Source organism: Apiospora phragmitis, assembly GCF_038363925.1.
Source record: "Apiospora phragmitis strain CBS 135458 chromosome Unknown utg000002l:1.0-5516284.0:1.0-5523493.0, whole genome shotgun sequence".
NCBI lineage: Eukaryota > Fungi > Ascomycota > Sordariomycetes > Amphisphaeriales > Apiosporaceae > Apiospora > Apiospora phragmitis.
Window position 1 is genome coordinate 3,596,136 of NW_027117400.1, and position 24,596 is coordinate 3,620,731.

The 24,596-nt window shown below is 52.5% G+C and overlaps 5 protein-coding genes across 5 annotated transcripts; 2 read left to right on the forward strand and 3 right to left on the reverse strand.

Moving 5' to 3' along the window:
- Positions 1–1,458: 1,458 nt before the first annotated feature.
- On the reverse strand, positions 1,459–1,990 carry PG994_001903 (fungal-specific transcription factor domain-containing protein; the record flags this gene model as incomplete). The annotated part of the gene is given in 4 exon segments (XM_066853312.1): positions 1,459–1,606; positions 1,635–1,776; positions 1,826–1,912; positions 1,927–1,990. 4 exon segments carry the CDS (start codon positions 1,988–1,990, stop codon positions 1,459–1,461), a joined length of 441 nt encoding a protein of 146 aa, XP_066721453.1.
- Positions 1,991–3,571: 1,581 nt separating this feature from the next.
- PG994_001904 (Sodium/hydrogen exchanger family-domain-containing protein) lies at positions 3,572–5,589 on the forward strand (the record flags this gene model as incomplete). Its single annotated transcript, XM_066853313.1, has 5 exons — positions 3,572–3,607; positions 3,664–3,745; positions 3,803–4,553; positions 4,701–5,079; positions 5,131–5,589. The coding sequence occupies 5 exons, from the start codon at positions 3,572–3,574 to the stop codon at positions 5,587–5,589; spliced, it is 1,707 nt and encodes a 568-aa protein (XP_066721454.1).
- Positions 5,590–9,694: 4,105 nt separating this feature from the next.
- Positions 9,695–13,986, forward strand: PG994_001905 (E set; the record flags this gene model as incomplete). The annotated part of the gene is made up of 4 exons (XM_066853314.1): positions 9,695–12,364; positions 12,411–13,084; positions 13,128–13,767; positions 13,825–13,986. 4 exons carry the CDS (start codon positions 9,695–9,697, stop codon positions 13,984–13,986), a joined length of 4,146 nt encoding a protein of 1,381 aa, XP_066721455.1.
- Positions 13,987–15,746: 1,760 nt separating this feature from the next.
- Positions 15,747–17,577, reverse strand: PG994_001906 (uncharacterized protein; the record flags this gene model as incomplete). The annotated part of the gene is made up of 2 exons (XM_066853315.1): positions 15,747–16,559; positions 16,600–17,577. The coding sequence occupies 2 exons, from the start codon at positions 17,575–17,577 to the stop codon at positions 15,747–15,749; spliced, it is 1,791 nt and encodes a 596-aa protein (XP_066721456.1).
- A 1,368-nt stretch (positions 17,578–18,945) lies between these two features.
- On the reverse strand, positions 18,946–20,622 carry PG994_001907 (uncharacterized protein; the record flags this gene model as incomplete). Its single annotated transcript, XM_066853316.1, has 2 exons — positions 18,946–20,429; positions 20,490–20,622. The coding sequence occupies 2 exons, from the start codon at positions 20,620–20,622 to the stop codon at positions 18,946–18,948; spliced, it is 1,617 nt and encodes a 538-aa protein (XP_066721457.1).
- Between the last annotated feature and the right edge of the window lie 3,974 nt (positions 20,623–24,596).

The following is a 24,596-nucleotide window of genomic DNA, read 5'->3' on the forward strand; positions in this document are numbered from 1 at the left end:
TTGCTTTGACATTATACGTAAATAATAGATCAACAATTTTAAAGATAGTGAGACGTCATTCTAGGCGTTGTAATCGATGTACCGAAACGATATTTTGTCATTGCCTAAGCAGGGTCTCCGGCGTCTAGGGTCGGCCCAAAGACAGGATCCATCAAGAAGTCGTCTTGTCATCCATGAGAAGGATTCCCTATTCGGAATCATGAATCTGCAGGTCAAGGTCGTCCACGCCTGTGGCATTTCCAAATCCGCAAGGAAATCAAAGTCCAGAAGGGGGTCCTATGCTGATCTTTGTTCATCTGCCCCTGGAGGCTCCATGGCTTGAACGAAGCTTGCCTTTACCTCATCTGTACAGGGCCAAGTGTGTTTGATCGCGTCTATTGCATCTAGAACAGCCCCCATCGGTTTGACGATGTTGGAGTCGTCTGGAGGTATGTCTTCCAGAGCTTTTCGCATTAGGACCGTGCCAGCGGCAACAGACAGTGTATGGACGGAATCTAAAGGCAGAGTCGAGTACTTGTGGTGGCGCGAATAACTGCGAAGAAATCGTACTATGGCTTGTAGCGACTCGTAGCATATTTCAACGTCCTTACTTTGACCGATACCTGGCCTACCGTAGAGATGCCTGGGTGGTCGATGGAGAATGATCATCACCGCATAGAAGACCATGCTAAGAAGAATATTGTCAGCCTTTCTGCTGATCAATACTACCATAATGCCCACCTACTGTAAATGGAGAACAACCGGTTGAAACTGCCTGTTGCTCCACTGATTCCAGTATAGCTTGCTTGGGAGGGTAGCGAGCCACTTGTTGAGTTGCACGTGGATTCGCTGCGCTGTTGCGGCGAGTGCTGCACTGACGTTATTATGTCTACATTTCTCGAATAAATCCGGGATCATCTTGTGGACGGTCTTGTAAAGCTCTACCCGATAGATGGAGCTCATAGAGGGGGCAATCTCATCTTCGTACGCAGTTGTTGGGATATTCTTAGCGATTTAGGTTTCCAGAAGCCCCTGTCAGTCATCAGGATAGGGTATTTTATTGTATGGCATTTCTCGCGTCAGATTCATCTAGGTACGGGGCAGGAGTACATGCTATCCTGTTTATCCGAGCTGAGAACTGCCCAGTACACACGACGAAGGATCTGTCTATCATTTTCTCTTCCGATGGCTCTGATGGAATACTAGTAAATCCTGCTTCCAAGGGAGACAGAAATTTAGAGGCAACAACCTAGAGATATGACGGTATTTATCCTTTGTGCTCAAAGTTATACACCTCCTAAAGGCAGGATGAGCGCTCGCAGGGTATTCTCAACAATGTCGTAAGAGCTTGAGGTGGTGGCAGATGAATCGGGAGATTACCCACAGCCCATTCCATATGATCTGTAGTGCAATGTCTAGGATCCAGCCCTTAAAGTATTTCCTTGGCCAGTGATGTGATAACTCAGCAGTACCGGTGCCTTAGGGTAGTGTCAAATCTGGTTTATCTAGGGATGCGTACGCCACGTTCTCCTCCTGGCTACCGACACGGACGACAGAGTAGTGACGGCCTTCTCCAGTGCCATAGTCACGCAGGAAGAAGTCTCGGTAGACACATGTGGTAAGAACACTGTTCCCTGAAGAAGGTAGACATCAACCTTTGACACGTCTCGTCACGAAGAGAAAAGCGAAAGCCCAGCGTAAACACTATTGGTAGGCCCATTGGTTCACTAGGCGAGGAAGTAGCTACTACCTCGTTGCAGATTGGATGCGGAGCATGTGGGAGAGGCTTGGTAGTCCCTATATATGCATGGAACAGTCCAACCGAGCTAAAATATTATAGAGGCACTGCCGGAGCGAGTCTTCCTCAACTGGCCAGCTCGTGCCTTGGCTAAGACGACGTCAATCTGGTCAAGAGTCGGCGAGGCAGGCGAAGCTGTATCCACCTACTTTCTTGCTTCTTGGTATATTCCGAGAGCATACTTTCCCTCTTATCACTGTCTGCTTTGGCCATTTAGCAGATGAACAGCTCTAGGGAGGCAACATGTCGTCCTAGAGCCTGCACGTAACTCGCGGGCACCGGTCTGTACGCCATGCAAGCACTCCCATGTCAGGACAGGCCGGGCACCCAACACACCTCGATGCTTCTCTCCGGAGCCCGAGATGACGCATTGCGTGGCGACCTTTGCACAGTCTGACCAACGATGCTGGCGGGTGCACTTGATCTAAGAAACTGTGTTGGTATTTTACTGGATACATAAGCTTATAATAAGGGTATTCTTACTTACTTTCTTCTTCAACATCTCACGGCTTCAGGGTCAAGTAAGCTTACACATAGCAAAGCATTGTGTGAAGCATGTACCAAGCCCAAGGGACAAAACGAAACATGAGCGATAACTCCTATTACCGGTATCGGACCGGATGGCCTATTCGCGTCCACGACTTCTTGTGTGGCATTGCCCAGGGAGCGAGCAATCGTTCTATTGAAACAGAATGAAGACAAGCTTCGTCTTTTTCACTCACCGTGAGGCTGAAGATGCCGGATAGACTCAGCCGCACGCTGTACTGTGTTGGTAAAGATGTCGAGTTTCACATGGGTGCTGTAAGTATCAGGATGCCTTTCCTTCCATGTTGCAACAGTTTTGGGTATGACTTGTACATGTGCAGTCAGTTGTCCAGGCTGACATAATCTGAGTGAATCTACTTACAAGAATAAGCCTCTCCCCCTTGACCGCCAAGTATGGCTTAAACAGCGGGGGCAGCTTTTGGATCAATCAGAAGATCAAATATTGGCTGATTTATCGGGATAATTGCTTGGTAGACACTGACGTACTGCTTCGGCCCACTGTTTAAGCCGTACTTCAATGTTGGCGTTCAATATACGATTGATCTATCATGTTTGCGTTCCTCCATACTTAATTGAAAGGACATACGTATTTACATACTTACTCTACTCTACTCGGGCTCTTCCAACAAAAGTTATGCCAGGTTGATGCCCGAGAACCCCAATAGTTCGTCGTGCAATGGGATGGCACTTTTTGATCAGCAGTCGAGATGACTGATTCGCTGTACACCGTACAGGCTTCAGATCGGGATCCGCCAGGTGGACGCTAACCAAAGCTACCTACAACGCCGGGCGTCCGTCAGACCCGACATTAAATATATTTTTCCCTTCCCGCCGCAAACATCAAACAACCATCGTCGTTCACGTTTCACACGAGTAGCGACCGACTCGTTTCTTAGTACCGCCTTCTCAACCAATCTTGCCCTGGCCAAACAGATACCGTTTTCATCGTGATACAACAGGCTCCTGGCAATTGTGTTGGTCGTCGACTGAAGTACTTCATAATTTTCGCACAAGGGCAAGCGAACGTCGCCTCTGTCTACCTACTGATAAGAAACAAAATCATCAAAGTGGCCCTTCCAAGAGCACGTACTGTTCCCTTTCGACCAAGTCCAAATGGTTCAATAACATTTGCTGAATGTCCAACGGCCTACCATTGCCTGCTTGCCTTGCGCACTTGTACGGACGACTCCGGAGTGACCTGACAGTACCATCGCCACTAGATAGCTTCTGCTCTCATTCCACGACATAATGCCTACCCTGGACCTGACAGATTTCAATATCCTTGTATGCTACATGCTCCAACCATGCTGTTTCTTGGCTTCTGACTTGATTACTCCCAGACAGCTTTGCTCGGGGGGTTTATCAGCGTGTTCGGCCTGGTATCATACCTCGTGAAAGAGAACTTTTATCTATCTGAAGCATGTAAGTAGCTGGACCAATCGACGACTATGCTTCGACCAGGCTGACCATTCACTTTAGTGATATCGTTGCTGGTGGGTGTCGCCTTTTCGCCGGCAGCGGCCAACCTCATTCGGCCCTTGGATTACGCACATGGCAGTCAAGATGACCTCAATGACATCACTTTGTACTTCTCACGGCTGGTGCTTGGGGTACAGCTTGTGTTGGCTGGCATACAGCTCCCAAGCCGTTACCTCAAAAAGGAATGGAAGCCTCTCAGTATCTTGCTAGGCCTTGTCATGACCCTAATGTGGCTCGTCACCAGCCTCCTGATATGGGCTCTAGTTCCTCATCTACCCTATCTCCATGCGCTCGCCGTAGCCGCATGTGTCACACCGACAGACCCGGTTCTATCCAATGTGATCGTAAAGGGCAAATTCGCCGATAAGAACGTGCCGAAAGAGCTCCAGAAGATCATCATTGCAGAATCAGGTGCCAACGACGGACTTGGTTATCCTTTCCTGTTCTTTGCCCTTTACTTGATCAAGTATGTGGGCGATGGCAGCAATGCCGCTGATGGAGGAGCTAGGGAAGCGATGGGGGAATGGTTTGGCGAGACTTGGGGCTACACGATCTTGCTCAGTGTCATTTACGGTGCTGTGGTTGGCAAGATCTTCTTGCACCTGCTACACTTCGCCGAGGAGAAGAGATGGGTGGACCGTGAGAGCTTTCTAGTATTCGCCCTTTCACTGGCCCTGTTCATCACTGGTACGTGTGGCATGATCGGAAGTGACGATGTTCTTGCATGCTTTATCGCGGGAAATACATTCACGTGGGATGACTGGTTCCGGCTCGAAACCCTTGACGAGGTAAGTTAAATTCTGTATATCTTGGACTGTACGGGTGGGCTGACAATTCGCAGTATGTGATCTACCTTTCCGCAGAGTGTGACATTTCGTTTCTGACCAATACTCAATAGCTCGCTTCAACCCACCATCGATATGCTCCTGAATGTCGCCATTTTCATGTGGTACGGCGCCGTCTGCCCTTGGTCCAAGTTCCTCAATAATGATGTCATCCCGATTTATCGACTCATTCCTCTCGGTATCCTAATCCTCCTGTTCAGACGCCCGCCGGTCATTCTGGCTGTACACAAATTCATTCCTCAGATTGAGAACATCCGCTTGGCCATTTTCATGGGCTTCTTTGGCCCAGTAGGAGTCTCGGGGATCTTCTATTTGTATATCACGCTTCTTTTTCTCGACACCCTCAAGGTCGATGGGCAGCAGAGAGCAGATGTAGCTACTTTAGGAGAGACAGTGGAGGTCGTTGTATGGTTTGTCACGATATGCAGTGTTGTAAGTTCCCATCATCGCTGGGTCTTTCGTGTATGCTGACTTGCCTTTCAGGTTATCCATGGGTTGTCCATCCCCCTCGGAAAGTTTGGGGTGCACCTTCCTCGGACTATCTCTCGGAGCCTGAAGTCGCCCAGCGACGAAGGAGGAGGCGAAACTCCTTTCCGTATCCGTGGGAGAGTCAGTAACTTGTTGCCACCCTTCCGCGCCAAGGGCACAGCTAGAAACCCCAACGAAGTGGCCTCGCCTCCCATTTCAAGATCAACAACATCTGCACGGCCACTATTCCAAATTGGTGGTAGTATTATCCCCGAGGATACCGATAGGCAGGTGGCAACATCGGGTTTGCCGAATCGTACCATTCGTTTCCCCGACGAAGACTTGTCGGAACCAGGTCACAACCAAGCCCGACCGGCGGAGCGGACTCAGTCGGTCACAAACAACGAGCAATCGCCGAGTACGACCGCTTTTGATTCTCAGGTCCACGAGCAGTCACAGCCGGCGCCAAGCTAGATGTTTCGTATATCCAACCAAGGCTCTCTTTCGGGTGTGGTGTGCAAAGGGCCAACGGCGATGACGCCTTCTAAGCAGATGTGTTGGTGTCCATTGTCGACTTTATTCCCGCCTTGAGTTCCCTTACATTTCCGGTTTACGTTCGCCTGATGTTCTGGCGTATATGTACCCTACTATATTCGTATATTCGTCAACAGTGACAAGGCGCGTCTGTCGAACGTATAGTTATCCTGTTCTTCGTTTCTTACAATCATTTCAAGGGCCCGCTTCCTTTGTCCCTTTCACCAGGGGCCGAGTGATTGGGTTAGACGGTCTTTATCACATTGTTTTTGTCTTCAGTAACCAAGTTGCACTATCTCGTAAGATCAGTTCGCGAACTCCGGGTCGGGTCTTTTCTGTTTATAGCTTTATAGAATTTGCCCATACAGTCAAACAAGCCATTCATTCCTGCATGGATGCAACGCGCTTCGGTCAATAGTTCCATGATACGGGCAGTTCAGTATTATTGTCTTAACCTAAGCTCGTGTAACGGCTCTCGACCCCAAGTGGCGCAGTCTTTTAGTTCGTGATTCGGGACCCCTGGGCGATTCAAGTCTTTTGAGGTCTACCTAATCGGGTCATACACAGACTTCCGTACCCGGATCACATCATAGCGATTGGCGGGAGCGAACCCAACTCTGTGCCCGGTAACTCAGCAGGCAAGCTTTTGGAACAAAGTATGATTAGAGGAGCCTGTGCATCTAGCCGATAATTGCGGCCTCCAATGACAGCCCCTGACAAAGGTCTAGATGCTACTAGCTGGATATGCAGCTAGGACCCTATAAACGGAGATGGTGTGTTATTAATATCTAAGAGTCCCCGATTCGCCTTGCAGCTGCAAGTGTTCTAAGCTGTACGGTTGGGATGAGCCGGGCGGGAAAAAAAAGGAGAGAGAGAAATAGAGAGACAGAGAGAGAGACGCAAGAATTGTCGTCATTAACCCACCATTGAAATCTCAATACTCTTGGCTTCGGGATCCTGGGCATAATGCTTCTCATATCGCCCTCTAGGTAGGAGTAGCTGACATCCTTGAAGCTGCGTCGTAACCCAAGCCCTGCAGGATATCGGCCAGATAGCATGTTTAAGGATGCGAAATCGGAATGTCAAGCCTAGCGCCAAGTGGCTTTATGGATTTCAGTTTGAGGAGGCATGTGTAAAGATAACGCTTCTGCTTCTGCTTCTGCTGCTACTGCGCCATATGCAGCCCCTGCCGCGATGTTTCTAGACGACAAGTCTTACGTACTCCACCTCTCATGTAGGAGGGACAGCCAATGGAACCCAATCTGCGTCTTCTTCCTCATGTTCAGATAATTTCGTATATGTATAGTTATGTATGGATGCTGCAGTTAGTTGGAATGCATTCGTGGGCGACGTAATAAGCCCAGTTATCTAAAGCACTCAAACTGTCTGGCCTGCCGCATACAGCCAACTACATGATAGGATGAGGAGACCTCTCCCTATCGGGTCAGGGAGGATACGGATGCTGCATTGCGCACAGTGTTCGAACCTACTTGCTCGGAGATTTGAACATTAAAGTGACCGGGGCTTTTAAGTTCCAGCTCACAAGCCAGAACGCGGGAGGCGGCGGCTGGATCGAGGAGAATATATAGCTTCCGATGGCATTTGGCTGGGGAGGAAGAACTCCAAGATCCACAACCAACTTGCAGTCGGTCCTACGTAGAAGTCAAGTCGCCTCTCGACCTACACCACTGAAGTAGGTTATGGCGTAACCACTCTCTGCCTGATTTACAGTGATGTGTATGTATATACCTTGGAATGAAATAAGAAAAGAATAGGAGATGGAGGCCGGACGAGGGGACACGCTGATTGGACCCGCATCACGACCTTTTCACGATGGAAAGCTGGGTGTTTCGACACCCGCCCGTTGTACGCGCATATGATATTGTTTCACCGTAACAGACAGTACCGGCTTCTAATCAAGCTTCGACGCGGCTACGAGAGTTCCGGTGTAATATATCCATCTGCTTCATCACCCATCTGCCGTGCAAAGCCAACGGTTGCGCGGGGGGTTGCCCCTCAATCATCATGGTATTGTACATCAGGCGCAGTGGCCGAGACCGCCTGAGCAAGGCACCATGCAGCCAGAGCGATCTCAATTGAGTTTATTCTTCTACTGGCCCTCCCCGTGGCAACCTAATAAGTGTCTCCAAGTGTCTCTAACCTCGAGGTTGTGCGTGGGCTCCAACTCCATGAGGAAGGATTGGCTTTCCGAGAGCCGGCTGGGCGCATCATTTGGCTCCCGCCGCTGACGGAGGACGCGAGTTAAGCCACAAGACTGACTGTTCTGCAGATAGGAAGAGCAGAGCGACGGCAGCAACATATAAGTACATTTAGCCATAGCAAATAAACATACATGTGCCTGAAGCAGCAGTAGCAACAGGTATGTAGAACCAGGGTGGCCGCTCACAATCTTGCAGTTCGAGACACTTGACACCACCTTATTATAATTTCATAGCTGTGCAGATCAGCTCTTTCGGGCCCAAATAGACGGGCCCAGGCGCCCAAACAGGGTTTTGCAAGCCATTCATCGCCTAGCACCAGGTAGCCAAAATACACCGCTCGCCTAATTCTTTCTCGACTTTAGTTCATCGTAGGTTATGTAGGGGAGTCTTATGTAAGTACCTACTTTAGCAGCGAACTATTGTCGCCACGCACTGTGAGCGTATGAGAGAGATAATCTCGAATGCCTGGTGGGTTTGATGTAGATGGTCTACTCTTGCTGGTAAGTTGACCCTGCAGAGATCAGGTTCGTGGAAGAGCCCTATACACTGTACTGTACGCAACAGGGCAACTGATAAAGCACACCACACCGACTAGGACTGGGATTGGAAGCGAACTGGGGGGATGCCACCACTTCTTGCCTTCGTGGATGCATGATTTGGTCCCCTACGAACCGATTACGGTCTCTCTCTCTCTCTCTCTCTCTCTCTCTCTCGCTCGCTCTATCTCTCTCTCTCTCTCTGGATAGTTTTTGCCCGTATTGTTGCACCCGCTAGCCCGCATCCGATCCCATCCCATCCAATCCAAACCATTCTTCACTGTAGGTATTCCATGAGTGCGCCCAGTGAATCCAATGGCCAATCCCTAGAAATCCAAACGTCCCAACTCTATCTCCACTTTTCGGCCCTGGACACCTAGCGGGTGGAGCATCCTCGTCCCCCTTCAAGGCTCTTTCGTTCGCAGAGAATAGCTGCACTAGCCCACGCATCCTCCTGACGACACTATCCTAACCCACACACCCCAGCCGCCTTGCCGCGTTATTGTGCGTGTGTTTTGTGTGTGCGTGCGAGTAAAGTGAAGTGCGCTGCTCTACTTACTTACCTACTCTCCAGGCGCTTTTGGAGGAACCCCCCCGACCCGACAATACACACAGTTGGTTGCGATTGAAGAAGTCATCTCTTATCACACCATCACCAACAGCTGCTACCGCCCGGGCTGTGTGAACAAATCACCCGATAACGGAACGACGATAATCGGTATAGCGCAATTTTCAACCCATCTCAATTTCCACGAGACCCTGAAAGGCTGCCTGCCTGCCCGTATACGCGTCCCAATTCTTGGCCACATCCAGTCATCATTGCCTCCCGACAGTTCGACCTCGAAAGGAAACCACGCTTACGCCAGATTTTCCCCGGCTCAACCACCACCGTCGATTGGACTTGTTCTCACTGTATTCGTTGCAATTCGAAGATACTTCCTTTTGGAGATATACTTGTTTCGGTTATCCGCATTCCATCTGGGCGCGATGCTGCCGCAGGACTAAGATCACAGCCGAGCTATATTGCAACGACCTCTTCCACCCGCCGTTGCATCTGGCTTCCGATTATCAGCGACTAGGAGTAGTGGGTGCGGTACAGGACGACATTGCTGGATCCAGCGCTTTACGTTTATCGACACCAAGTCACCCGCTTCCGCGCCGACACTAGAACGCCGGCAGACAGATACCACTTTGGCAACGTTTCGGCGTGCTTCGCAATCTTGCCTGGAAAAGGCACAGCTGTGCAACTGAAGACCATCAGATATTGAAAGTCATATCTAGCAGGCCATGCCAACCGATGGACATACCGTCTTCGGTGGCGCGTTCGACCCTGATCTAGGAATGCCTTCTACGGCGTACAACGGCGAGTTCATATTCGATACGGATGATTTGAACGCCGAAAACGCCGGGTTATTCGGTCTAGATGCTGGTGATTCCGCCGCTTTGCACACTTTCGATTCGAACACTCTTGGTGAATCCAAGAATCTCTTCGCCACCCCTGGCCGTCCGGAACAAGATCTAGATTTCTCACCTCCGTCTCACCGCGACTCTTCATCTTCGGGATCGTCGAGGCGGAGCGCCGATTCAAATTCGCCCAAGACGAGCCATACCTCGGGAGACGTCATGATGACCGAGGATGCGACGTTCGCCGAGTGGAAACCATTCGATGCTCTCACAAATGGCCATGACACCAATATTGATTTGCTCTCGGGGCACGCGTTAGACCAGTCTGTCGATCCCTCCACTCATTTTGATGACAGCAACTTCTTTGACTTTGCAAGTGCGTCAAGCAGTCCGAGCGAACCGCCGATAAATGGCAATGTTTCTCTGTCTCCAGAAGACCACTCAGCCGTCTCAGCTAAGAGCCCGAGCCTCCAAAGAAAAGGCCATGGCAAGGCTCAGTCGGTCAGTACTCTTCACCTTACTAGCCTCGCTACGCTAACACATACTCAACAGTATGCGTTCACTAATGGCATAAGTGGTGTCAAAGCAGTAGGCTCTAGGGAAGCCTCGCCCATGTTTCCAAGCCATGAATCGTCACCAGCTGGCATGTTCAAGGATTCTCCTGTTTCTGAAAACAACATGAACATTTCAGTCGATTCGTTTCAATTCAGGTTGCCGGGGCCGAACTCTGGTTGGCCTGCTCAGGTCCCATTTTCCGCGCGGCATGGCCGGGGCATGCAGCAGGGCGGTTTAACAGCATCGGCCCCGGGCGTGGCTTACAACGGTCTGGCGTTCGAAGGGAAAGCCACGCTTAGGATCCAGCCAACTCCCCTCAAGTCGCGGGTAGAGACGCAGATTCCTATCAAGTTAACTTTCCACAACCTCCCATCAACCATCAAGCGCCTGCACCTGCCGCGGCACAGTATCTCGAAAGCAAAGTTGCTGCATAAAGGGCCTCTTAAATCTTCGCCGGATATGCTCGAACTCTACACCATGCTTGTATGCACAAGCGCTATGCAGGATGAAAAGAAGAGATGCAAAGCCTTCGAGCAGGCTGCCAAAGCTTCCCGGCCCACCTCCCCGAATCCTGGTCCAGAGGCTGATGAAATCAAGCCGCAGAATGGTGGTGAAGTCCGGATCTGCCATGGGTGCATCACTCGAGAACGCAAAAGGGCGGGGCGCAAGAAGAACAAGAAGCCGGAAGAGGATGAACTTTGGGACAAGTACCAGAATTACCGGGCTATCGTCTTCAACACGCAGGAGGTCAAGGAATGGCAGGTCGCTACTGATACTGGCATTGGCACGACACCACCTCCGGGGACTATGCAGGTAGATGCTCCTATGCGCATCGCTTGCTATTGCCGACACCACCAGGAGAAGATGGGCTTCCAGGTTATTTTTACCCTGAAGGACTACCAGAACAACGTCATTGTACAGGAGATGTCCAATGCTATTATGATCACGGATGACCACAAAACACACCTGCCCCCCACAGCCACAACGATAACCTCCAGCACTGCAGAAACACAGGCAGATGCTATGCCCCAAGATGCACCCCTACCCTTCCGTCAAACACAATCATCTTCTGATCTTCAGAGTCTCCAACGCGGCCCTGCCTTGCAGACTTCAGTCCCCAAACAACATAACTCTCGGACTACGTCAGCCACTGCGACACCTCGTAATCTATCGCGGCAAGCGTCGCCGACCTCTCCCGCAGGGCCCGCCGCTAAAAGGAGGAAGCCTAGCTCGACTAACAAGCTGCCGCAAGGGTTGGCCATGACCCGTCTAGAGACAGTCCAGCCGCCAGGTGCGCCACTGAATAACACACAGAATGACGCGTCGATGGGAACATCTGCCACATCGCCGTTCTCTCCGGCTGTCAACAACTTCCCGATGACGGCTGGCCCCATGTTTCAGCCGCAACCCCCTTCTATGAACGGCATGCAACAATCTTTCGCTACCGGCCCTCTTACCCCTAACAGTAACAACAACGAACTTTACCCAGGAGGCAACAGCAGGAACATGAGCATAGACAACATGTCTTTAGCCCAGCCAATGTACTCAGCCCCAGCCTCAGCTCACCCAAGCAGGGCCCCGAGTCCTAATCATCTCCGCAACGAGATGAGTGTACTTCAGCAACAAACACCACTCTCTCAAGCAATCTTCAACAACACGCCTGTCGGTATGAACTCGATTCGAAGTCCAAGCCCTACTATCCACAAAATCATTCCGGGCGAGGGGCCCAAGGATGGTGGCATAGAGGTAACGGTCCTCGGAAGTGGCTTCACAAACGGTGGCCTGGAAGTGATGTTTGGCGACAAGAGAGCACTTACCACCACTTTCTGGGGTGAAAGCTCCTTGGTCTGTCTATTGCCCCCGTCCCATGTCGCAGGAAACGTCTTGGTCCGCATCAGGCACCCACAATTGGCCGACCAGCAACCTGCTTATGGCGGCAAACAAGCTATATTCCGTTATATCGACGATAGCGAGGAACAGCTGATGCGAACCGCTCTCGTCTGTCTTGGTAATAAACTGGGGGGCACAATCCAAGATGCCACAGATATTGCAAAGAGCATCATCAACTCGAGGTCAAGCCCTGGCGGCTGGGGACTGTCCCCCTAGTGCCGGAAACCAAGTGTCAGGCGGATACAATTTCCGGGAGGCGCAACGAGAATGCGTTGAATCTGGTCTTATGAAAATCCTCGACCTCATTGATTTGGACGACAGTGTCAACAAGGCCAGGATCAACATCAGGAAGTCGACCACAGGGCAGACCATGCTGCATCTTGGCTGCTCCCTGGGCATGTCCCGATTTGTCGCCGGCTTGCTGTCACGAGGTGCCAATATCCACTCTCGCGACAAGGGAGGCTTCACACCATTACATTTTGCGGCTATGAACAACCATGCGACAATCGTCCGCCGGCTGATGATCTTTGGCGCTGATCCAACCATGAGAAGCTTATCTGGCCTCACGGCCGCGGATCTTTGTCAGAGAGCAGAGGGGTCCAGAGAAGTGCTCAGAGCCCTTAGAAGCGTCGAGCGCAACGCACGTTCTCATAGCCGGGGCTCTCTCCACAGCAGGGTCAACAGCGCTACTTCTCTCAGTTCTTTATGGGGATCTCGAGAACCTCTCGAAATGTCCGCTTATCACGACGAATCTTTGACGGATGCCTCCGGCTCCGGCGACTCCAGCGATGATGACTACGAAGACTCCTCTGGAGAATTCGACTCGCAGTCAGGGGGAGCCCAAGGAGTATCTGCAGATGAGAAGACGTAGCATGCCCAACAACCACCGCCTTCCCGAGATCGTTCCTTCGCCCCCTGCTGGAGTCCCAGCAGGCATGGCATCGCCGGGTGCCGCGATGACAGCTCTACAAGGGCGTGTCTTGCAACAATGGCAAGCCGTGATGCATAACTGGCAGCAATTCCAGATGCCGCAAATGCCACAGCTACCAGGCCGCAATGACTATCACAACATGCTCAACAACGCACATTTCATGCAGCGATTTGTATCTTTGGTCCCCAACATTGGAGGCTCTCGGCCGGGATCTGCAGGGGACCACGGCCCCCGTGATGGCGACAAGCAGTGGTGGGAGATCACATCGCTCTTCGGAGCCAAGGACTCGCCCCCACCCGCCTATGAGGAGCTTTTCCCACACAACCAGCAATCTGTCGACACCAAGCAAGCATCTGCCGCCGCCGCTGCAGCAGAGTATGAGGCAGATGCCAAATGTGCGGCCCTCTACGACCAGACCGAAGAATCGACAGCGGAGTCTTCGAAGACACGACAAGTTCCGCATCTCCTACAGATCGGACGCAAGAACGCCATCACCAAGGAGCAGCAAGAGGACCTCCAGCGCGCGCATGCCGAGCGACTCAAGACCGGCAGCAGTGACAAGATGCTGTGGTTCGTTTGGGTAAGTGTTTTCCTCGCCACGCATCATACGTATTCCGTAACTAATTCCCCGTCACAGCTTCCTCTTCTTATATTCATACTTGGTATGATGATCTTCAACGGCGCACCTGCCGTGATTCAGGGGATGACGAAATTTGGTCAGCTGGTTGTAGACATGACGACTACACCACAACAAACACTGGAGCAGCTGAACAACAGAGCGGCTGTGGAAGCAGTGTGACGTGGTGATGCTTCTTCTTCGTCTGTCGGCCTTTGTTGAGATGAAAAGACATAAATTTCGATTCCCACTTACTCCGTACACCTATTAATTTTCTTCTTGGTCTTTCGTTGTATAGCATTCACATTTTCGGTGGTATGAAGAGTAGTAACACTACTTGATATAGAGGCCTATTACGTCTATGGGCCCGGACATAAACAGAGGGTGGGCTGATCACTATCGCTTATGGACACTGGCGCAGATTGGGGGCTTCCGTTCACCTTGATATTCCTCTGGGTGTTTTTCTATCCCCCAGCGTATTCAAGCTAGGGGTGGTGCGGACCGGTATTGGAGAGCGGTTGGATGGATGGGGGGACACTAGAGAAGAGAACCTGCTTTTTGGGTGTTGTCGACGTATGGAATGGCAACGGGCTGGTTTCGGGTACGGGGTATATTTACTTACGTCAGAAGCGTGTGCGCTTCAGCGTATAAACGTGCATGCTTGAACGTAGAAAGTGAAAGGCGAAGAAGAATCGAGTTCTCCCTCCGCGAGACGAGCTGGTGCTTTGCTACTTCTTTTTATCTTCTGTATTTAGACACTGGAGAAGCAGACGGAAGACGTCGACCGATGGGGGAAGGGGGAGGGGAGTGTAGGGTCGATGTGCCTGCTTCACATATCTATCGTCTGTCATGGAACCAGCGACAGAGCAGCAATTCAGACCTGTTGATACGTTATATGTACAAATGCCCTTCACGGCTTCATCTTTGTGCAAGAAATAGAAGATGGTTTTGGTACCTGTTGATGGGCCAAAACCCGTGCCGTTTCTGATCAAAATGCAGCACGTACACGCTCGATCCTTCAAGGCTACATGCCGCATTAGGAGAGGGATATACCGTTCCTTGCTTTTTGCCCAGCTTCAGCGTTCCACCTCCCGGCACTTGGTGCCAGGAAGAATATAACTCGCTTCTGCTCAAGCACAAACCGTAAGGGTAATGAATACGAGATACGCTCCCCATCATACCTGCATCGAAATGCTACGCCAATCGACCTTCTCGGGCCAAGACGACAACACAATAGGGGGGAAGGCATCATTATGAGAAAGGGGCACCCCTAGTCAGTTCACACGAGCTCCCGAGATTCATACGACTAATCTCCATTCGACTAGTACAGTACATATCTATATACAAAAAATCTGGCATGAAAGCGAATTTTGGAAACCCCATCGACGAGGGAGAGAAAACAAGCCAAGTAAGTTGACGGCCAAGCAAGTAGCCGTCAACATACAGCAAACAACACCCTTACCCTTAAAGTAAGGGGCGAGTAAACAAAAGCGCCTATAACACCTTTTCGTACCCTGGTATCCGTCCGTTGATAAATGTCAACGGGTTGAGAATCATCGTACATGGTATACCTGCGGGTTTCTTCGTCGTCGTGTGCGATAACGTCGTGAACTCATGAATTCGTAGCGTGAAGTCGAAATAGGGGTGGGAGACAGAGAGGGAGCGGGAGCGGAAAACGAGAAATCCTCCAAAAAACCACGATACCAGCAATGATATGCACGCAAAATGCGCACCCCGCAAGGTCGACAATCCAAGCCATTAAATCCATGAACGCCAGTGGGCCACCGCCGACCGTAGCAAGCGAGAGGTCTCACAGCGATCAACCGTGGTGCAAGTATCTGCTTCTACACCTAGATCCGACAGGCATTCTGATCTTGAGGGAAAAACGCCATAAACTCGTCGAAAGAGATCGACGAGCAAAGCCCATTTCACTGGATCCCACTTCACAGAGCCTGTCCGAACTGCCAATCAACGTCCATACGATGATTTTCATTCCTCGCCGCCACTTCCATTTGAACCCCCTTCGCCCCATACAGTCCGTTCTTGAGGAACGTTTCCGGGATTTGGGGGACCATAGGAATACCCCGGTTCGCATCGGGCACCACACACAATGGCTCTGCCACGCCTATCGCATCTTTCAGAGTGATGGCGCGGCCCTTGTTGCCCTCAAGCGAGCTGCGGCTGCTGCTGCTGCTGCTGCTCTCGCCGTTTGGCGGCATATCCACATCCACCGCCTCCAAAGACCAGTTGGGGGAAGGGCCAGAAGGGCGATTGGATGACCGCATCTGAATCGGCAGACCCCTATACTTGTCCAGTGTGATGGGCGGGTAGCTAGGGTTGTTGCTGTGGGCCTGGCGTCTGGCCTGAGGGCTGTACTGGTGGGCCTTCTTGCGCAGTCGATTCGCACCGCCAGCCCCGGCAACGGAGCCCGATCGTGGGGGTATCGTGGGCATCCGTTCGTTTCTCGTGCCAGGCGGCGCCTTGTTCGACCGCATGCCGGGAGAGTCAGGGCTGGGGCTGCGCATTCGAATGGACATTTCCGTGTTCTGAGACGCGGTTCTCCCGTTGTCGCCTTTAGACGGCGAGGTAGCCTTCGCGCTGTCGGCACTAGCAGCGCCACTAGGCATTTTGCGCAGTTTCTTGGAAACTCTTCTAATGATTCCTTGTCCACTGTTGCTACTGCCGTTGGCGCTGGGCCAGATACTTCCAAAGCTACCGCCGGTGGCGCTGAGCGGGAGGCCGCCAGCGTTGCTCTGCTGCGTTTGAGGGGGTAAGAGGGATATCCGTGGCCAGCACATTGATGTCGGCCTCGGCACGAGAGCGCTTGCGACCCCTTAGGTTATAGCGAAGGGACTCGCGAGAGGCCTTGGCTTTGGCCTCGAGCTTCTGGTGCGACAGCGGAGGCGGAGCCAGGCGCTGCATATTGAACGATTGCCTCGGCGGGCTCTTGGTACTGCTCGGTGAATCCGGCATTGCAGAGTACTTGGGCCTGTCCGGGCTAGTCGACTGTAGTAGTTGCTCGTCGGGCGAGTCGATGCGGGGCAGAGGCTGCGATCGCATCGAATGGCCCGCCATTTCCCTCTGTAGCCTACTTCCCGGCGGGGGCTGCCTTGTGGACTGTATAGCATGTGACTGGAAGAAGCCAGTAGCCATCAATTCATTGTAGGACGCCATGATCTCGTCTCGACTCGGGCGGTCGGTGCCAGCGCCGCCAGGCACGGGTGTTGTGAGTGCCGTAAACGCTGGAGGGAATTGAGGAATATTCGACTGCGAATGCGCCTTCGTCATATGGTGGACAGGCCTCTGGTGCGTCGGCGCGTGCTGCAGACTGATCCGCTTTTCCGTCTCCTGCTGTACCTTGCTGACCGCCCCGGCCTCTCGATCCTTGCGGCCCAGTCCGAAGGCGTCACGCACGCGGTTCAGGAAGCCCATAGACTTCTTATGCCTGAGCTGCCTGTGCGGCACGTCGTCGTCGCCATGAAGCTGCTGCGTGGGCTCCTGCGGTGTCGTCCGCAGCCGTTGCAGGACCTGGGAGGGGAGCTGGGCCTGGGCGGACAAAGGGCGGTCGCGCCGTTGACTGCTGCTGCTGCTGCTGCTGTTGTTGGAGGCGGGGGCGGGGGGGTAAAACTGCCTCTCGAACCGGGCCAGCTGGTCCTCGCCGAGGAACTGGACAGGTGGCGCGGCGCTGACTCTGTCGTTCATGGAGCCTTCTTGGAAGCGCGAGACGGGGCGCGAGCCATCTGCAGACGGTCGCGGAGTTGGTTCGAGGACCATTCTGGGCGACCGCCAGTCAAGGTCTGACTGACGCTCTAGACGGGACTAAAGCTGGAAAGTAAGGTAGATTGTGTGAGTCCCATGGGTGTGGTGAGGGTTTTAGCAGGTGCAGGTGGTGTGTGGCCAGCACAAGTAGTCGGCTGTTTATGATAGTATAGTTTGTTGGTTGGTTGGATGGGTCGGGGCAACTTTTGTTTACTTTCTGCATCTGCAGAGACAGCTCATTGTTGACATGGGTTCTTCAATGGCAGCTCCCTGTGCTTCTGGGGCCCGGGGCGCAGGAGTGGGAGCCAGCACTTGCCAGGGGGAGGAACCTGCCTAAAGCGGGGGGCAAGTCCGTCGATTCCAGGCCACTAACCGTACTCGTACTGATGAAATGACATGATTTGTAGTTGAGTGCCCCTGACCCTCTCTCTCTCTCTTTCTCTGTAGGATATTATAGAATGATAGAGCTTTTTCCTGCTGTTTCGTACGAGACAACGCCGATTAATCAATGCATCTCTTCTCCGTCGTATGCAACTGACTTCCATTGGACCTCACGATGAACAGGAGCGGTTCGCGCACACGCACTCACGCACACACATGGAGCTCCACGTGCCTCGTGCCAGTAAAAGCGGGTGAAGCTTGGACCCGACGTACATGGACGGGGCGGCTGTTAACGAGCTGTCTCTTCCCACTTGCTGGTATCACAGAGCAACCAGGCTAAAATCGTGATCTGCCTGAGCTCGGAGCTCCAACTGAGCCAGCCGAAAACCAGCTTCAAGATTGTTCATAGCGTACATAGCGTACCCGAGTCATGCATCCAAATCTCGATTTTGTTCTGCTTGAGAAGATGTAGAGCCGACTTGAATTCGCTATACAAAGGCCTATGCGCTGTTGCTATCTACAATCCGTGCCAGCTATTGTTCCAACGCTCTTAAATCCTTGTACTAGTTGAATATACCACAGTGAAAGACCTGTATGGTCTCGACTCAGCCAACCAGCACCGCAAGAACGCGCGTGCTGGCTCGTATCTTCCCCAATTTGTGCTGCCGTCCTTCAGAATAAGTAACAACTCGGTTCCCCAAGCCCGGTCACGTAGACCTGCTCGGCCTCGTGCTAACAATATCACGAGTCCCGCCATCCCCAACTCCGTAGCTGGGCGCGCTTGACGCCCACCCCCCTTTCGCCCCAGGCAAAATATATGCCAAGCCAGGGGTTGCAGTCCCTGTTCTCCAAATCTGACAAAAGAAATCCCAGAATGTCGCTACGTAGTGCGTATATACAGCAAAAAAAAGAAGAAAACAGACTGCTGGAACCTAAACCCATGGTATCAAAAAAGAAGCCGAAATTACATCATGTGTCGTTGCCTGCCCGCCCCAAGCCCTGTCAGACTCGCTGTTCCATGATGTGCCCATAACCGATACTATGGTTGCGTCCAAGGTGTAGTCGCTTTCTGGCATAGGCTTCCTGGTCTCGGATCTCTGCGTATTTGATTTCTTCCGGCGCACAAGGCACACTGGCTTTCAGCAATGATGGGTCTATAGGTACCTCGTGGTCAGGATGATACTGCTTCTCATTGCCCTCAGCAGCATCGCCTAGCGAGAGCTTTTCTACCACATCGCCCGATGATCTCTTATACTGCAGCTTCGTCGACGAATACCCTGTCAACAGGTGGTCGCCTTCGAAAGACGCTTCCTCCTCCGACAGGCCCCTCTTCGTTGACAAACTGCTTTGTGTGGGGTACAAGGGCTTGCCTCCTGACGAGGGGGACATGGAGCTGTTGGGACTCCATGCAGGTGACGATTCTGTCTTCGTTGAGGACGTGTTACCGTCCGTGGAAGCGATACTGTGACGCGGTTGCAGTTGCGGTTGGATGGGCGGTAATGCGTAGGCGGTTAGGCCAGGTCGTCCGCCGCTTATGATGTGCGGCAGGGACGGCCGTCGATCATCGTAAGAGTATGGTCCGGGTCCGCTCGGTGGCGGCGGATAGGGCGAGGCACGAGGACCAGTCGCTGCTGGGGGAGGAGGCGGAGGAGGATAGGAGCTCAACGAGCCGTGACGAGGGTAAGCCCGGATGGGTGTGTTGGGCTCAGATGTCGGCGCTGGCGGTGGTGGGAAAGAGCTACTGGGAGGACCAAAGTCGAGTACTCTATTTTGCGTAGGACGGGCGGCAGCAAGCGGTGGTGGTGGCGGATGTTCGTATGCAGAAGTCCTACGCGAAAAGACACCCCGGTCGGCACTCGAATGGCTGCCAGACCGGTCTCGGAATGCGTTAGGGGACTGTGACCGGCGGTCTGGCTTGTCACCACCCTTCTCCGGACGTCTACGCATCCGCACATCTCGTCGAATTCGAACGCGGCAACCTTGCTCGGCCACCGTTCTGCTCAGCGATGTGCTCTCGCCCAGACCGGGGAACTTCTTGGCGCTGTAGACCTGGAAGGTTACCGACTTCACCTCCATCATGTGGGTAACAAAGCCATCGGCTGCCTCTTCCGAGACGGGCTCCTGCTTCTCGGATCCAAGCGTCAGGTCCTGGGGGTCCTTGTTCTTCTCGTACAAGCGGAAAATAAGCTTGTAAAAGCCCTCATGTCGAACGGAAAGATCCGGAAAGAGGAAGTAACCAGCCGGTTCAGGTCGGTCCAGGTAGCAGCAGGCCGACACAGGCAAGCCTGTCAAAACCGGCGGAGTCGAGGTCGCCTGAGTTTGCACTCGTCCATGGGCCATGGGCCGAGCGTTTTCCAGCGAGACGAAAACGAAGAACTCGGCGGCATAGTCGAAAGTAATGTCCTTGGCCTGCTCATAGGTGTCGCCTTCGAAGACATTCAGCTTCACAATCGGGGGAGGATCCACGGGTCGGCGGTCAGCGGACGCTAGTAGCAGTCAGTCTCAACATTCTTGATGGACGGAAATCATGGCGTGACGGTTATTACATTTTGGTCCAGAACCGCAAGCTCTGGCGCGATCGGGCTGTTGTATTACATTAAGGATATAATGCAAGGTCCTGCCACCAACCGTCTTCCGAGTATGTTTCAGAAGCGGCCCTTCACTAATGGGCGTGTTCATGATGGGAGGGCCAGTCATTGTCTATATCGTCATCAGTATATGAGTATTAACACAAGTTGTGTTTGTTGGAGAAGAGGGAATGCCAAGTAAGCAACACATGATGCTTTACACGGGTTCAGACCCCGCGCGCGCGCTAAGGGTGGGAAGCGAAACTTGGCAAATAAATACCATCACGAAGATCTGACGCCGACAACTTACAGCAGCTATGTTGTGAGAAAGGTCCAAGCTAGATAGTCAACATTAACCAAGTTGGCAGCTGAGCCTCCGTGTCCTGGCTGCTTCGAGACCGTCTCCAGATGCGGGTTCGTCCAATGGATGGAATCAGATCATTAATCGAGGCGGATTGCGGTTCGTTGTCGATTTACTTGACGGTTCCCGATGCGAATACTGCGGGTTGTTGAAGCTCTGTCGCAACAATCAAGTTGAGGACCCAAGGCTCTGGGACAGACAAAGCATGTATCGATGGAGAAACGAGGAGTGAAGGGAGGGAAGAAAGTGATCCGTAGGTTTGGGCCGAAGGTTATCGGTCGGAAGGTAGGTAAGGTATGAGAACGAACGAATGAACAAATGACGGGTCGGGGGGTGTGGGTGGGTTATGCTTATGGGGACTGCCTGTAAGGGTTAAGGTATTAATCCTGTCCTGGGTCCTTGTCCTGGGGCGAGGGGGGCCGGGCTGCTGGGTTCGCAGGAAAAAAAAGGCGAATGGCCAAAAGCCAAGAGCAGCGAGGCAAATCAGATCAGAGGGCAGAAACTGTGCTGGAGTCCCAGTCCCGGAGTGCTGGTGCCGCAAACTGACTCGAGCGACCAGCTTGATTGGACCCGGCTGTCCGGGCTTGCGCGGTTATGGTACCTGCAACCCCAAGGCCAACGGCATCAATCTCACTCTCAATCTCACTGCTTCTTTTCCTTCTCACGCTGAGCTGACTCTATTTCTTTCTTCGTCCCGAGTGTCCCACCAACCAGGCTGTGATTATGATTATCGTCAAGCTCTGACTGGGGTTTTCGTCAACTCTCGAAAACGACAGTTTTCAGCCGCGAGGGCAGGCCAGAAACCCAGTAAATTAATACGGGTGTGGTTCGAAGAAAGAGGAAAAGAGCGAAACGATCCCAAGGAGAAGAGGGGGGCGTGCTAGACAGGCAGATGCTACTGTATTCAGAACTGTATTGAACGATACAGTGTGTGCACGCTGCAGCGTCGGTACGCACACGTATGTACCTCCATCCAGATCCATTAATAAAATAGGTAAGGAGTTGAGACGATGGACGGTGCTGTGGCTGGGTCCGGTCACCCTCCATCGACATATGTACCGTACTGTACAAATTTGTACTCGTACTGGGGGGGGGAAGAGGGTTGACCATTTGGGGGATAAACGCCCCCGCTTCTGTCTCTAATTCCCGTCAAATGAAAAGAGCCCGGCCCCGTCCTGAGCAACCCAGCCAATGAGAGTGGCTGAAAACCCCGGCCCCAGACCCAAGACCCAGACCCAAGACGACTGCAGGCTTAGACTCCACCTAATCTTACAGGGATCACAAGTCCAGGGGGACATGGGGCAGAACCCAGCGGGCCAGTCGTGAGTGGGCATCTGGCCCTGATGTCTGGTTCGGGTTTCTGCAACTGACTCCTTGTCTTTCATCTGCTCGTCCATCCTGCCGGCCCAGATTACCCAAACCTGCAAACGAGTCGCTCGACACAAGTCCATTGTCGCATAACCCAAGGCATCCTTACGTACATTGATATAGCGCTAGCATCTTGAAGGCGCCAACAACTCGGTCCGAAATCCTGGGTCCCCTGGCACCTACTATCACGCAGTGTACATTATATTATGTACAGCAAACTACCTACAGAAGGTTGATGTGAGGATCCCTCACGTCATCCCGCTCATTATCCATTTGTGCAACTTGTCCTAGTCCTTCTAGCTTCTAGTCCTGGGCCTATCAAAGGTCGGGTCAGGTGCTCCGAGGCCATGGTCGCGTTGTTTATGTTACCATCCACCTCTATCGCAAAGGGCTGCTGCTTCACTGGTAGTTGGTATTAGCCGATTGCTCGGCTACGACATCCAGGTATGCACAGACTTGGGCTCACAAGAACAAGACCCGCACAAGATCTGTGGGAGTGTCCCGTCCTATTCCGTATGGATGTACAATTTCGCAAAAATCCCCAGCAGCATGTACAACGAGCAGTATCCCGGCATCCAGCCTGTTGGTTGGGTGGGTAATGGGCTCACCAGCCAGGAGTAGCGCCGCCGCGGTGGAGCTTATTTCCCTGTAATCGGCTCGCTGGTGGTTTTTTCCTATCTTCTATCCAGCCAGGCGAGCACCGGTACCTGACGGTTGCGATTCACTGGTGGGAGATCCTGGTTTTTTTTTTACTTCTTACGGTACCGCCACATCCTCAAACGTTCGGACTGCAAAGTGGGCTTCTCAAGAAGTCGTTAGGTTAGGAAGCTTGGTGAGAGAGAGCTTGAGTTATCCCCGGGAAATGTGCAGGCTCAAGAGTCATCATCCTCGACTCTACGGAGTAGATTGCAGGGCAATACCATGTCGGTGCCAATCAAAGCCCCGAACCACCATGATGGGTGTTGGTGATTTGAGGTCGAGGTTCGCTTAAGCGTAGACCGACAGGGGTGACCGTACCTACCTACCTACCTAGGTGTGCTATCAAGGTCAGCAGGTACAGCTGTAGAGTTTTCTGCCTATATTTGCACATCCCGCTGCTCAGTTCTGTCGTGCAGACAAAACTCACCTCTCACAAGGTGAACGTGCCAGTTACGTCGGTAGCGAACTCTGCTCGTATGAGAAAAGCTAGCGGGGCGCCCAGCGCCATGATGGCGGCGCCGCTTGTGGAGTTTGTTTGGTTGTTTGACGCTCGCAAGACGCTGAAATCCTGTCGTTGCCCGGGCTCTGGATGTTGTACACGTGGTGGTGACACATATGCGGCCTTAAGGCCTCAGCCAGAGCACGTTTTACTAGTACTGACAGTTCGCTTCGACTTCTTCTGGCAGTTCTGCAACGCCTGGCACTAAAGACGCCCAGGACAACAGGGCAAAAAGCAATCAGGTACCTGCCTACATAAACACTCGCTCAACCTTGCGAGCCTGGAGCTTGCACAAGGTATTGCCGGGCCTCGCTTTCGAGGCGGCTTGGTCACGACACCGTGAAGAAGCTGGACGTTCGTCTCCGACGAACATCATACAAATGCCTTTGAAACATTCTCGCCCAATCTCCTTGCATTGCGCAGTAGTCTAAACGATGGAGATGGAGGTGCGGATGGCGCCTGTGAAGAGCCGAGATTACTATTACAGGTAGGTATTAACAGTCGCTGTGATTTGTTCATATGGGGGCAGTTTGGCTGAGGCCCTGTGGAGCAGGATGTCGCAGTATGCATCCCCAAACTGAGGCTTGAATATGATAACAGTTGCTACCGTCTCCCCGGGCCTCACCACAAGCTCTCTCCTCCCAGCTCTGATCAATATTCTCCAGCCTCTGATCACTCAGCGAAGAGGGACCTGGCTGGCTGACTTTTAAAGTTGTCTCGCTGCTCTATTAGGCGCATCCGCAGAAGCAAGCAGTGGCTCATACGAGTTATACACCACCTACGCCATGGCTGTCGCGCTAACAGGCTTGGCGAGTATAAATTGTACACCCGGAGTCTGTGAGAGCCGGATACCCACTTACACAAGTCCAATCCACCGTCCTGCAGACAGCTCGAAACCCGAAGGCACCAGTAGGAATAGCCTCCGATGCCTCCGCCCTCTCCGTTTCTGTGCATGTACATACATAATCTCGTTTGCCGTCGACAGTGTCCAGTGTCTTCCAGAGAGCAGAGAGCAGAGAGCCAGAAAAGCAGAGTATGCTTCAGAGGATGCATCTTTGGGCGTGTTAGTACTACTAGAGTGCTACAGTTGGTAGTGTCTCGCCCGCACTGTCTTGGGGAGGAGGTGGGAGGGGCCCAGAGAGAAACACACAGACCTATA